At 37.5% G+C, this 15,299-nt stretch overlaps 1 protein-coding gene across 1 annotated transcript; it reads left to right on the top strand.

Moving 5' to 3' along the window:
- Positions 1 to 4,720: 4,720 nt before the first annotated feature.
- LOC101891629 (TNF receptor-associated factor 3) lies at positions 4,721 to 14,814 on the top strand. Its single transcript, XM_059122188.1, has 6 exons — positions 4,721 to 5,171; positions 11,865 to 12,272; positions 12,343 to 12,491; positions 12,578 to 12,855; positions 14,260 to 14,375; positions 14,434 to 14,814. The coding sequence occupies exons 1-6, from the start codon at positions 5,013 to 5,015 to the stop codon at positions 14,740 to 14,742; spliced, it is 1,419 nt and encodes a 472-aa protein (XP_058978171.1). The 5' UTR covers positions 4,721 to 5,012; the 3' UTR covers positions 14,743 to 14,814.
- The last annotated feature ends 485 nt before the right edge of the window (positions 14,815 to 15,299 follow it).

The following is a 15,299-nucleotide window of genomic DNA, read 5'->3' as shown; positions in this document are numbered from 1 at the left end:
TAACCAAAACAAAAAAGGATGAACAAAAATAATTAAAAGAAAATATATTTTCACATGAATACCGGATGCTGATGAAGACAATTATACGCTCCATATTAAAGTGGAGATATTAAGGCCAAGGTATGTACGTGTTAACCTGGTTTTTATTAAGTCTTTAAAAAGCATCATATACGAGAGGTATTGTGGAAAAACATAAAACGTTCCCCGAACCTAAATTGTATTAAACACATTTGCCCAAAGGTTTAGCGATTTATCCCAGATTTTCTCTTTGATGTGGAACCTAACGACAGGAAATACAATCTATTTTTTGCTCTACAAAATCTAAATGTAATATTTTATTTTAACAAGTTCATGGCTATAAAAAGGGATTTGTTCGACGAATGTGTTTGTGTTGGTGTGACCATAAAAACAAACACACTCACACACCCACTGACACCCATTTATTTATAATGGCTACATTTTCTGCACAAATCCTCTGTGTTTTGTTTAAGGTCACCAATCCCAACGACAGGCGGTGATGGCTCTTTTGTTGTCACATTCGAATGGTCTTTGGCAGGATTGCTCGGCTTGCTATCGGCAGACGGAAAATGACAGGTTTTTCAATAGATTTTTGTTTTGTTGTTGTTGTTTTTTTTTTTTTTTGCAAATGTTATGTTTACGAGTTGCCTTTCTGTTCTGACGGAGTTTTCTGATGCTGAATGAAATATAAATGAAATGTCTAAGGGCTTCATTCATAAATGTATAAAGCAATCATTGTTTAGTTATGGCCCATGGCAGGGAAAGGATGTTAAATGTCTTTTAACCCTGTATTATTGTACGGAGGTTAAATTAAGTGTGTGACCATTGGAAATAGTTATTTTTTTTATTCCCTCATATTTATGTTTTTGTGATCAATGTAGCTTAAATGTATATTTTGTTTGTGCCTATATCAAGTGTGAAGACAACGGTTATCGCTTTACATTTTATCCGTCTGTGGGAATCACTTTCGCTTCCGAACAAAAAAATAGGTTGATAAAATTTTACTCAGATGTATTTTAGCTATGCAGGAAATGGGCTATACGGGTCCACGTTTTGGTATAGCCCCCCATACGAAGACATATAATGTATTAAGAAGGAACCTTTCATTGTTGCTTTGATTCAATAGATGTCCCATCTTAGGGTTAGGGCCGTTCTTTGTAAGATTAGAGCAAAAATTTCCAATAAAGCATCATCTTAGAAGCATGACGTCCAAGACAAAAATGTTTTTTTTTTTCACTATGAGTTTCCAAAGAAAAAACTCTACAAGGTGTGATAAAAAAACTGCAACAAAGTCATACGCCACAATTTTTACATTTTTTTTAAAAATTTTATTGAATCAAAGCAAAAAATGTCGGAAATAGCATGACATTTTGGAATAAGTTTAGATTTGTTCGAATTGGTCACGAATTATGGCCTTCAAACGGCCAATGAAACCATCACACGTTGCCCGAATGTTGCTCTGTGGTATTTTGGCCCATTCCCGGTGAAGCGCTACCTTGAGGTGATCGACACTTTGGTATTATTTTTAGTGCTCACCCTTGCTTTCCAAAATACTCCAGACACAATATTCCAACAGAATGGTATTCGGAGACTTTGGTGGCCATTGTGTGATGGAAATGAATCGAGGAACCATATTTTGTAACCATTCTTGGGTGGCACGTGCTGAGTGCGATTCCTGTTGGAATGTACAAGGTCTGCGGCCAAGATGTTTGCGTGCCCAAGGCCTTAATTCACCCTCCAGAACATTCTCGCGATAATATTCGGCATTTATTCTAATTCCACGATCGATTAATACGAGCGGAGAGCGACCATCGGCTGTTTTGGTGGCCCACACCATCACCATGGACGACGCTTGAGTTCTGGTGGCCAACCGAAGGTGCACATTTTCAGCTGACCTCTTTGGCAAGTAAACACGATCATTTTGTTTGTTTACAAACTGCTGGACAACGAATGTTTTCTCATCGGAGAAAACCAAATTCGGCAGTTCATCACTTTCCGCCAAGCGAAACAACTATTTCACTCTTTTGAGTATTTTTTTTTTGTTGCGGTGTAAGTTCTTGAACTTTTTGGAATTTCAATGGTTTTACCCCGATCTCATTTTTCAATATTTGCCGAATGGAATATTGCGATATTTTCAGCTCACGATGTTGCTGATGTTGCTGTTTTCTTCCGTGCACTTCCTTGAAGTCGGGCTGCGCTACCAGTATCACGGTAACGAGCGATGGTACGAGACACAAAAGATTTATTGACATTTAAACGATAACCACTTGTGGTTTTCAGCCAAAAATAAAGAAATCATACCATCGCGCTTGAATTCCATCACGAATAACTTTTTTTGGAAAACTCTCACCAAAATGCGTTTGTAGGCTTGTGAACAATATAATGAGCTGTCACTGGAATAATTTTAACAGCTGTTGGACGAGTGGCTTAGAAATGACAGCTTGCAGTCCAAAGAATGTTTTACTTATGCATCAGCTGGGCAATGAAGCCAACGAGGGCTTTAGAGACTATTCTATATATACATAGGTATAAGTGAGGTATGAGGCCGCTATCGCAGGCGTGTGGTATAGGATCAATAAAGGTCACATAATATACCATCATTCAGGTCAGTATAATGTATCAACAGTGGTGACCACTTCTTACAGAATATCAGAAGAGCCAGGAGTCTATCTCCAGGATAAAATTAAAATTATCCCAGTGACAGCTCATTATATTATTTACAAACATACAAAAGCATTTTAGTGAGAATTTTCCAGAAAAAAAAGTTATTCGTGATAGAATTCATGCGTGATAGTGTGTTTTCCTTATATTTGGCTTTAAAACCACAAGTGGCTATCGTTAGAGCACTCCAGCATTTAAATGTGAATAAATCTTTTGTGTCTCGTACCATCGCTCGTTACCGTGATACTGGTAGCGTAGCCCGACGCCAAGGAAGTGGACGGAAGAATACAGTAACATCAGCAGAAATGGTTTGAAAATTAAAGAAGCGACTTGATCGAAACCCGCGTCGCAGTGGCCGAAAAATGGCTCGTGAGCTGAACATATCGCAATATTCTATACGGGAAATATTGAAAACTGAGCTCGCAAGAACTTACACCGAAACAGAAAAAAATAGACTCAAAAGAGCTTAGGAGTTGCTTCGCTTGGGCGAAAGTGGTGAACTGCCGAATTTTGATTTCTCCGCTCCGATGAGAAAACATTCTTTGTCCAGCAGTTTGTAAACAAACAAAATGATCGTGTTTACTTGTCAAAGAGGTCAGCTGAAAATGTGCACCTTCGGTTGGCCACCAGAACTCAAACGCCGGCCATGGTGATGGTGTGGGCCGCAATAACAGCCGATGTTCGCTCTCCGCTCGTATTAATCGACCCTGGCATCAGAATAAATGCAGAATATTTCCACAAAAATATTCTGAAGGGTGTATTAAAGCCTTGGGCACGCAAAGATTTTGGCCGCAGACCTTGGATATTCCAACAGGACTCATCACTCGCCATCCAAGAATAGTTACGAAATGAGGTTCCTCGCTTCATTTCCAGCGCACAATGGCCACCAAAATCTCCGGATACCAATCCGTTGGACTATTGTGTTTGGAGTATTTTGAAAAGCTAGTTTGGCACTGAAAAATACCAAAGTGTCGATAATCTCAAGCAAGCGCTTCGCCGGGAATGGGCCAAAATACCGCAGAGCAACATTCGCTCAGCGTGTGACGGTTTCAGTGGCCGTTTGAAGGTCATAATTCGTGCCAATATCCGACATTTTTTGCTTTCATTCAAGAAAATTAAAAATATGTAAAAATTATGGTGTTTTACTTTGTTGCAGTTTTTTTATCTCAACCTGTATGTCCGCTATTCTGGAATGACCAATTTTTTCGAACATAATCCCCATACCCCTATTGACCAAAAAAGTTATAGTTCCCATAATTGTAATGGGTATTATGTCCGTGGCGATTATGACACTGTGCCTCATTGCCTGAAGTTAAAGGAATACAAATTTGGAATGTGCAAAACCATTACAGGTAGTAGATTTCAAAGTTTGGGCGAAATATGTCCACACATCACTATGAAATATCGAGAACATAGGGAAGTAATCTTAGATCCTATGAGAAGAACCAAATGAGGAAAATACAAATGACTTTATACCATTAAGTAAAGATAAAATTGGCAGCTTTTACAAATTTTACGAAGCAGTTCTAAGGGAGAACTGTCCAGATCTGGGACACTTCATGGGAATGGACCTTAACAACATTAGGAGATTCGTTAAAAATACGGAATTTTTAATATAACAATAAATCTGCCATACTCTAATGATAGCCCTTGGTTTTCTGTTAAGATTATACAAATATTATAGTTTGGAGGAGGAGTATGGAGAATCCCATATATGATTGCATTTTTTAATTTTTAATTTTTCTCTTAATTTCTTATCGACAGCTAGACTTTTTCGCATTTGTACTCTTTGCCAAAGAGAAAACACCAAATCGTTTTTATCACTTTCACAACAATTAATAGAGAAGTTCATATTCTTGACAAATAGATAACAGCAACGACGACAACAACAACAACACCAGTGAAAACTGATAACAAGGGAACAAAATGATATGAACTGATATTTACTGAGCAAATTTGTTCGTGGTAAGCGAATATTCGCTTTTGGTATTGCTTTTCATAACATTTAGTTTAGTTACTGACATTAAAGCGAATAAAACGAAAATCGGCGAGGAAGTGGACGAGAGATCTAAAGCAAATTATTAAAAATTAAGTGATTAGGAAAAACACCCCACAATTAAGGAAAATTAAAAAAATATTTTTCCATAACATAAATAGTACAAAATAAAAATTTATAAAAATAGTATATAGTCATAACCCTATTGACTGATGTGATTTCATTCCCTGTTCTTTGTGTTATCTTTTGCTGGTGGCAATTAAACAAGTGTTATACCTTTATTCAATTTAAAGAACAAAAAATATTTATTTTTCCGCTATTTACTGAAGACGAAGAAATGAATGGTGACTCCATAAATAATGGTGACTCAAAGTGTTCCCCACCATCGGGTATTAACTCGAACACCGCCGCCGCCGGTGGTTCGACGACAATAGTGAAATATGAAAAATCGTCATGCCTGTTCTGCAATGAATGGTTTGATTCACAAACATTTACGGTACGTTTGAATGCCTGCAAATTGAATAGAAAGCTATTTTTGAGTTAGCGAAATTGATTAGCTGTTTCCTGTTTGAAGAGGTCGTGTCTTAATATCGGTAATCTTATCATTTGTAAATAAAAAATAATACAATTCTTATAATGTTACATATGCGATAAGAGGTGGTGTTTTTAAGTGTTATCGGTCAAAGTCAAATTATGTAGTGGTAACAAGTGCGAATGGAAGGTAATACTAATCGGGAGGTAATTTGGAAGTTATGTTGTAAGAATGCCAGGAGCTACTTTAGTAATAAAGTTTTAAAAGTTTTTACAATGCTGAAATTGTCAGAAACTTTCGCTTGATTCAAAATGTACTGCGTAATTTTTTTCTGAATTCAACAGGTCTGGATTCTTGTTCTATGAATATGAAATATGAGGTGAAAGATAATTCCTTTATAAACATTTTTTTTGAAAAATTTTCCCCCTTTATGGAACACGAATTGGGGTCCAGAGAAGATTCACATGAAACTATCATAATTATACTCTCAGCCATACGGCTAGAGAGGATATATGTTATTAGATACGACCAAAACGTATCTCGTCAAAATAATGGCTTTAGACCCTTTATCACTTTGGACCAAATCCGTTTCAGGACATTTGGAGTCGATCTATCGATGTACCTTCGTCCGTCTCTCTGGCTGGCTGGTGCGCACGATAACTCTCAAAGGGAGTACCCGATTTGGTTAACCTTGAAACATCGTAATATTATTATCATACATAAATCGAGTTCGTAATTCACCCACGAAATTTCCAAAAAAAATATTTTACTGCACAGGAAAGGAAAGGTACTCCAATTTTGTTCCAACTTAGCAAATCCTAATATTTACATTAGTGCAAAGTCAGGTGCGAAAATTGACAATATCGGTTCACTCCATCAAAAACCTCCCCCACAAGGGGTCAAAATTTTGAATACCCATGAAGCTCATAAAACGAGAAATTAACATTCGATTCCATTCAAACTTGGCACATCTCAATATTTCCATACAAAAAGATTTGCTATAAAAATGGTAGAGATCGGAGCATTCCTTCCGGTACTTTCCCAGAAAGGGTCATAATATTGAACCAAAACGATTATACATTCCGAAATAAGCTTTCGATTCTCTTCATATTTCACACATCCCAATATTTCTACTAACACACGGTCTGCTGTGAACATGCGATATATCGAACCACTCTTTCTGGTACCTCCCCCACAAAGGTTCAAAATTTTGAATATCCATGAAGCTCATAAAACACGAAAATAGCATCCGATTCCATTCAGACTTGGCACATCTCAATATTTTTTTCATAAAATGAAGGAAGTAACGAATTAATATAGTCCAACCTAGCACGTCGCAATATTTATACCATATTTATTTAGGTCCGATATAAAATGGACAATATTGGCCCATTCCTTTGGAGCCTACTCCATAGAGGGTCAACAATTTGAATAGTCATAAAAGAAGTCAAAATATATTTAAATAATCGAACATTGGGTATACATCTATCGGATAAACCAACTGACATTTTTAATTGTTTTTTTTTTTCAATTTTAATAGAGACAATGTCCGTGGAACAAGAATTGGGGCCCTGAGCAAATTCGTATGAATTTTTTTTTATGAGCTCTAAATTTGTTTATTTTTTCTAATTTTTTTAATATATTTATGAGCTCTTTCTGTCCACTCATCTTGATCTGCAGCTCAAATAATTCCATTAAATCGTTATTGGCAGAGTGCATATATCTATCTGTCAGCTATATACATTTTAAATTCCTTAAATCTTTATCATAATTTAACAATGATAATAAGCTTCATTACTTTTTTTTTTCAAATCCCATATTGCCCTTCAAATGGTAAATAACAGTCAATGATATCTCATGGCCGTTTCCCATTGTGTTTTCCTATAACAATATTATCGACGGCATCACACAAATATAATCCCCGTTTATGTGTATGCCAAAAATAGGAAATATGCTTAAACAGAAAAATATTTATAAAACTTTGTAATCAAAACAACGTATTAGGGGTACTCACTTAGAAATTATGAATGGTTATTTTATAAGATGGGCTCTATAAGATACCTGGTACCAAATACCATTATTGTGTAGTGCATATTACGAATGTTAGGGACTTCAAACCCCAAATCGGATGAAACATATATATGGGAGCTGAAGCTATATCTGAACCGATTTTCACCAAATTAGAAGTTCTTGCTTCTAAACTCAATTCGGTAGGATGTACCAAACTTCAGGTCATTTGGGCTGGTGCACAAATACATCGAAATCGGTTGAAAATATATATAGGAGCTATATCCAAATCTAACCCGATCTTGTTAAAATTAGCAGAGGTTAGCAGAGGTATTTCTGAAATGTAGCAGATATCTGGTACCAAAGAATATTGTTGTAAAGTGCATATTACGCATGTGAGGGACTCAAAATCCCAAATCGGATGAAACATATATATGGGAGCTATAATTATATCTGAACCAATTTTCACCAAATTTGATGTATTTGCTTCTACACTGAATTCGGTTGGATTTGCCTAAATTCAGGTCGTTTGGACTGATATTAGTCATTTGATGCACATTTAACCCGAAATCGGTTGTAGATATATAAGGGAAATATATCTTAATTTGACATTTGTAACACATTGAAATAACAATTTTATACCCCAAAAAGTATATAGCATAAAAATCTATGTCGATTTAACTATGGCCGTCCGTCTGTCCGTGAATTGTTTAAGAACTTAATCTTGTAAGCTCTGCATTTTTCGAATTTTTAATATTTTTTCTCACACTATCCGTTTTTAGTGTTTTAAAGTTTGATTTCCTTGGTATCCCACAGCTAAAGAATTTTTCCTTGGACTTTTTTTCCTGATTCTTTTATGGACACAGAGAGTCCATACCCTATATAAATCACCTCAACATGAATATCGCCGGGTTGTTATATTCTCTTGAGATCATTCCTCCAATCATTAATAATTGTGGATAAAACAAATAAAAACCAGTAAAGAAAGCCTTAAAGTCGGACGGGACCGACTTTATGACACCCTACACCACTTTGCTAATTTAGTAGAGCTCCGCATAACAATTAAAAGTTTTTGTGGGAGAATTTAATCATACACGCTATGAATATAAATATAATTTAAAGTTCAAAGGACTAAATATGCCGAAGCATTTGTATCTTTTAAATTCGGACTTGTATTTCCCATTTGGTGCACAATTAATTTGAAATCGGATAAAGATATATATGGGAGCTATATCCAAATCTGAACCGATCTCGGTAAAATTTGGCAAAGACATTTCTGAGCTGTGTTTGATATATTTCATTGAATATCGTTGTTACGGAGTGCATATTACGGCTGTGGGTAAGAAATATAATAGATCGGATGACCAAATTTGACATACTAGCTTCTGGACTCAATTCGGTAGTAAGTGCCAAATTCCCTCCCATTTGGACAAATATTAGACGTTTGGTGCACAATAAAAGGTAAATCGGACGAAGTTATACATGGGGGCTATATTCAAATTTGAACCGATCTCAACAAAATTTAGCAAATATATTTCTGAGCTGTATTTAATAAATTTCCCCGTATATTGTTGTTACGGAGTACATATTTTGGCCGCGGAGGACAAAAATAGCAAATCGGATGAACAATATATATGGGAGCTATAGCTATATCTGAACCGACTTCGATCAAATTTGACATACTTATTTTCAGGCCTAATTTGGTTGTATGTGCAAAATTCCATATTATTGGGGCCGATATTACACGTTTGGTGCACAATATATGGCAATCGGACGAAGATCAATAGGGTTCGTCCTTGGGCCTAACAAATTATTTGTGCAAAATTTCATCTGGATAGGGCAATAAATGCGAACTGTACTTTGTTTACAAAAATACATGGACAGACGGACGGATAGACGGACAGACAGACGGACGGCTAGACGGACAGACAGACGGACGGATAGACAGACAGACGGACATGCATAAATAGACTCAGAATCTGATTCTATGAAGATCATCAAAAGGAACTATGGGTCTATCTCGTTTCCTTTTGCCTGTTACAAACAAATGCACAAAGACATAATAAACATAAAGTTCGGCCAGGTCGAACTTTTAATACCCTCCACCATTGAGTAAAGAAACCTTTCTTATATTAAGCCTATATAAACTGTAAATACCAGTAAGACCGTTTCGATAATGCTGTTAATATTTTCAGAGAAACCATAAAATGGATGAGCCCATAACATGGGGGCCATACCAAAACGGGAACCTCCATAGAAAATTTTATACTTCGAGGATTGCCATCTAATAAATCTTCTTAAATACCAAATTTGAAACAATTTCGTGGGTAAATGTGACTAAGATTATCAAAATACAGTACGTTGGTGGGTATCGTTATATGTGAGCTATAGGAAAACGTGGACCTAAATATTCAATGTTCGGCCACCGGAGCTAGAACCCATTATGAACTACAAATACCAATTTTTAGATAAATCCGTGAAAAAAATGTGGCAACAATTGTCAAAACACCGAATATCGGGAGGTACTGTTATACCAAAACGTGGACCCATATATACTATGTTCCGCCTCCGGAGCTGGAGACCATTACAAACTACAAATACCAATTTTAAAACAAATATGTGGTAAAATCAAGCAAAAATCATCCATATACCGAATATCGGGAGTTACCGTTATATGGGGGCTATACAAAATCGTGGATCTATACATACAGTGCTTCGTTCCCTATTATGACCTACAAATACAAATTTTTAGACAAACTACCGAATATCGGAAGGTATGGCGGCTATACCAAAACGTGGACCGGTATATCTCATTTTCAACACCAATCATCCTAGACCCAGTACAAATTGTTCTGTCTACTCTACGTCAGATAATGTGGACTGTATCGTGATTTCAACAGACAGAGGGACATCTTTGACTCAACTCAGAATTTTATGCTGATCATGAATACATATACTTTATGGGGTCCATGAGGAATATATAGGGATGTTACAAACGGAGTGACAAAGTTAATATACCCTCCTTTTTCAGCATAACAAGAAAATAAATCCTCTCTGGTCTATCGATATTTTATGATTTCGGTCTGTTCTTCTTTATTTTAAATACATTTTTTTGCTCTACCTGGTCATGCCGATTACTGGAGATTTTTTTCTGGGACAAACTATTTTATACCCTACACCATAAGGTGGTCAGGGTATTATGTCTTTGTGCATTTGTTTGTAACAGACAAAAGGAAACGCGATAGACCCATAGTTCCTTTTGATGATCTGCATAGAATCACATTCTGAGTCGATTTATGCATGTCCGTCCGTCCGTCTGTCCATGTATTTTTGTAAACAAAGTACAGATCGCATTAATTGCCCGATCCAAATGAAATTTTGCACAAATCATTTGTTTGGCCCAAGGACGAACCCTATTGAAATTGGAGATAATCGGTCAAAATTTAGATATAGCTCCCATATATATCTTTGTCCGATTTGTCTTTTATTGTGCACCAAACGTGTAATATCAGCCCGAATTGTATGGAATTTTGCACATACAACCAAATTAGGCCTGAAAATAAGTATGCCAAATTTTATCGAAATCGGTTCAGATAAAGCTATAGCTCCCATATATATTGTTCATCCGATTTGTTATTTTTGTCCACCGCTGCCGTAATATGCACTCTGCAACAACAATATTTGGGGAAATATATCAAATACAGCTCGGAAATACATTTGCCAAATTTTATCGAGATCGGTTCAGATTTGGATATAGCTCCCATATATAACTTCGTCCGATTTGCCTTTTATTTGGCACCAAACGTCTAATATTTGTCCAAATGGGATGGAATTTGGCACTTACTACCGAATTGAGTCTAGAAGCTAGTATATCAAATTTGGTGAAGATCGGTTCAGATATAGCTATAGCTCCCATATATATTGTTCATCCGGTTTGTTGTATTTGTTACCCACAGCCGTAATTTGCACTCCGTAACAACGATATTCAGGGAAATATATCAAATACAGCTCAGAAATATCTTCGCCATATTTAATCGAGATCGGTTCAGATTTGGATATAGCTCCCATACATATCTTTATCCGATTTCAAATTAATTGTGCACCAAATGGGCAATGCAATTCCGAATTTAAAAGATACAAATGCTTCGCCATATTTAGTCCTTTGAACTTTAAATTATAATTGTAATCATAGCGTGTATGATTGAATTCTCCCATAAAAACTTTTAATTGTTATGCGGAGCTCTACTAAATTAGCAAAGTGGTGTAGAGTATCATAAAGTCGGCCCCGCCCAACTTTAAGACTTTCTTTACTGGTTTAAATACAGTACCATACTGTCTCTTTAAACATGTTGAAAGTGAGTACCCTGTATTCATTCGTTAGAAGCCAAACATATTTTTGTAAGGGCAACGTAAAATTCATTGGTCTTATCTTGCTGAACCCACACACATACACACACTCAGAATATTAATGGAATTAGTTTTCAAATGATAAGATAAACCTCACGTCGTATTGACGGTCCAACACTTGTTGGAAATGCTTGTCAAAATTCATGTTTACTTTTTATAAACATTGATAAGAACAGCTAATCAATTTTGTTTGCAAAAAGCAACGCATCTTACCCTTTCCATTCCACCCCTCTGTACTAACAGGAACACTTAATCCACTGTGGTCAAGTATTGGAACAATGTCCCAATACCTGTAACGTTTTTGTGCCACGCATACGCATGCGTGCCCACCTGAAAGAGTGTCCGCGTAACAAACGTCGTAGTGCCAGTGCTGATCGTGTAGATCAACAGGTCGACTATCGAGTGCAGGTGGTGGAGAATGAAATAAATACCCTACGTTCGGTATTGAATGAGGAAATACGGCAGCGTTTGCATTTGATTACCGATGTGGGAAATCTGCGAAAGCAAAATCAGGTCATCGATGATTGGCAGCAGAGCACCAATCAAAGTTTAAAATCCCTGCAAAATCGTCTGGACGAGGAGAATACACAGAGGACATTTGAGGTGGAACAGTGCCAGCAGGATTTTCGTTGTTGTTTCGATACTGTACAGGTTGGTTCAACATCAACAAACATATAAACACACACACACACACACATTTATTTTTTATTTGTTTCTGTAGTCCTTAAAGAGGGAGATTCAAAATGAAATCGACGATCTGGAGAAACACATCAATCAAATGTCCTTGGAACTAACCCAACATCAAAATCATTTGAACGACAACATCATGAAACTGGAGGAGACGGTGTTGTTGCATGAAAAAATTAACAGGTTGATGGGCCCCCTCTTGCCGACTGCTAAATGACAAAGCAATAAACAAATGTCAATTTTTTCTTCTCCTTCTTCTTCTTTGACAGGGATAAATTTATTGAAATTGAAAATTACCTGCAATCAATCAATTTGGATTTAAATGCCAAACTTGGTCCCGAACACGATGTGGCCAAATATGCTGCCTTGGATCTGGAAGTGAAGGGCATGAAACACATTGTCTGTGACACGGAAGAGCGTTGTGATAAGTTGGAGACCCTAGTCAGCCAGATTGATCGGAATTTACATCATACCATGCAACTGGTAAATGATTTGGAGAATCACATTGCCACCCAGCAGCGTTTGACGAGCTATATTAATAGTAGAGGTAGGAAAGAGCTGTAAGAGATATCACATAAAAAGTTCACCATAAATAGGGACAGGGTCTATAAAAGAGCCAACATTCTCCGGCTCGTCGATAAAAGAGACGAGCTCCTTCGGCTCGTCTATAAAAGAGACGAGCTCCTCCGGCTCGTCTATTAAAGAGATGGCCTTCTCCGGCTCGTCTATAAAAGTGATGAGGTCCTGCGGCTCGTCTATAAAAGTGATGAGGTCCTGCGGCTCGGGTATAAAAGTGATGAGGTCCTGTGGCTCGTCTATAAAAGAGACAACCTCCGGATCGTCTATAAAAAGAGACGACCTCCTCCGTCTTGTCCATAAAATAGACGACCTGCTTCGGCTCGTCCATAAGTAAGACGACCTCCTCCAGCTCGTCCATAAAAATACAGGACCCCCTCCGGCTCGTCTATAAAAAGAGACGACCTTTTCCGGCTCGTCTATAAAAAGAGACGACCTCCTCCAGCCCGTGTATAAAACGAGACGACTCCTCCGGACCGTCTATAAAACGAGACGACCTCATCCGGCTCGTCTATAAAAACAGACGACCCCCTCCGACCCGTCTATGAAACGAGACGACCTCCTCCGGCTTGTCTATAAAGGAGACGACCTCCTACGACTCGTCTATAAGGACGACCTCTGGCTCGTCTTCGAAGACGACCTCTGGCTCGTCTTCAAAGACGACCTCTGTCTCGACTTCAAAGACGACCTTTGGCTCGTCTTCAAAGACGACCTCTGGCTCGTCTTCACAGGCGACCTCTGGCTCGTCTTCAAAGACGGCCTCCGGGTCATCTATAAAGACGACCTCGTCTATAAAGACGACCTCCGACATCCGGCTCGTCTATAAAGACGACCTCCGACATCCGGCTCGTCTATAAAGACGACCTCCGACATCCGGCTCGTCTATAAAGACGACCTCCGACCTCCGGCTCGTCTATAAAGACGACCTCCGACCTCCGGCTGGTCTATAAAGACGACCTCCGGCACGTCTATAAAGACGACCTCCGGCACGTCTATAAAGACGACCTCCGGCTCGTCTATAAAGACGACCTCCGGCTCGTCTATAAAGACGACCTCCGGCTCGTCTATAAAGACGACCTCCGGCTCGTCTATAAAGACGACCTCCGGCTCGTCTATAAAGACGACCTCCGGCTCGTCTATAAAGACGACCTCCGGCTCGTCTATAAAGACGACCTCCGGCTAGTCTATAAAGACTACCTTCAGCCCCCTGGAGAATCGTATATATAATCCATTCTTTCAAGTTTGACAATGTGGGATTTATTCCCAGTCTTTTCTTTGATTCTTTCCGATTTTCATTTATAACCTCATCTCAATCATTAATTTCAAAGAACTATTTCAACACAAATTATAAAAACATATTTTTCATCGCCCCAAGGCCACTTGCTTTGGAGAATAAAAGACTTTTCGAAAAAGTTTGAGGAAGCTCGCCAGTATGACACAATTTTGCACAGTGCCATGTTTTCCAACAAACCTTTCGGCTATGCTTTAAGAGTGAGTACAAAATTTAAATAATTTAAAACTCTCAACAATAAAATGAAATACTTTGCAGCTGGACATCTACTTGAATGGCAAGGGCACGTGGAAGGGACGTAACATGATAGCCTGCCTCAATGTGATAGCCGGAGAATATGATCCCCTACTGCCATGGCCATGCCGCCTGCAGGCCGATGTAATTATTCGAGATCAAACCATAAATGCCACCAATCCTGAGGATTATGTTAAAACGGTTATGGTACGAAAGAAAAGTGATGATTACATTCAGACAAAACAATTCTTTTATATTCCACACACGATATTGAAACAATCGAATTATATAAAAAATGACAGTCTCTTTGTGGAAGTAAGGATTTTGAAATAAAAAAAATATTTTTTATTAGATTTTTATTTTAATATATTATTGTAGAATTTGTGTATATATATTTTCTATTAAAAATGACAATAGAGCAATATGAAAATTTATGGTTTTGATTGAGACTACTCACAGGGTGTCTACGATATCCACCCTGTATTAATTTCATACTTAAGCGAAGACAAGAACCATACATAATAAAAGCTTTGACAAAAAAAACGTTACTATGTTTACACACATTCGTCACACAATTTTTAATCGCTCTTCGCTTCTTTGTGACACAGATTTTCTGAGGTTAAAGCATTTCTTCTTGATATAAATATTTTAAATTAACAATACTGAAAAATAGAACAGTGTGGCTTGTTTGTTCGGGATACCGTAGTATTTTGTTTTTGCAAAATGGTCTGGCTTTATCCCTTTATTGTTGTTTTTATAAAAAAAAAATTTCATCAGACTCCTTAAAATTTGGAGCAAATTTAAATTTGTATATAACCAGTAAGGAAAAGTCAAAATTCTGGCGGGGCCGACTATATGATTACCTACACCACTATGCATATTTACTAGAG

The sequence above is a fragment of the Musca domestica genome, unplaced genomic scaffold, assembly GCF_030504385.1.
Source record: "Musca domestica strain aabys unplaced genomic scaffold, Musca_domestica.polishedcontigs.V.1.1 2, whole genome shotgun sequence".
Taxonomy (NCBI): domain Eukaryota; kingdom Metazoa; phylum Arthropoda; class Insecta; order Diptera; family Muscidae; genus Musca; species Musca domestica.
The sequence above is the reverse complement of the archived record's forward strand: the minus strand, read 5'-3'. Positions and strand labels throughout refer to the sequence as shown.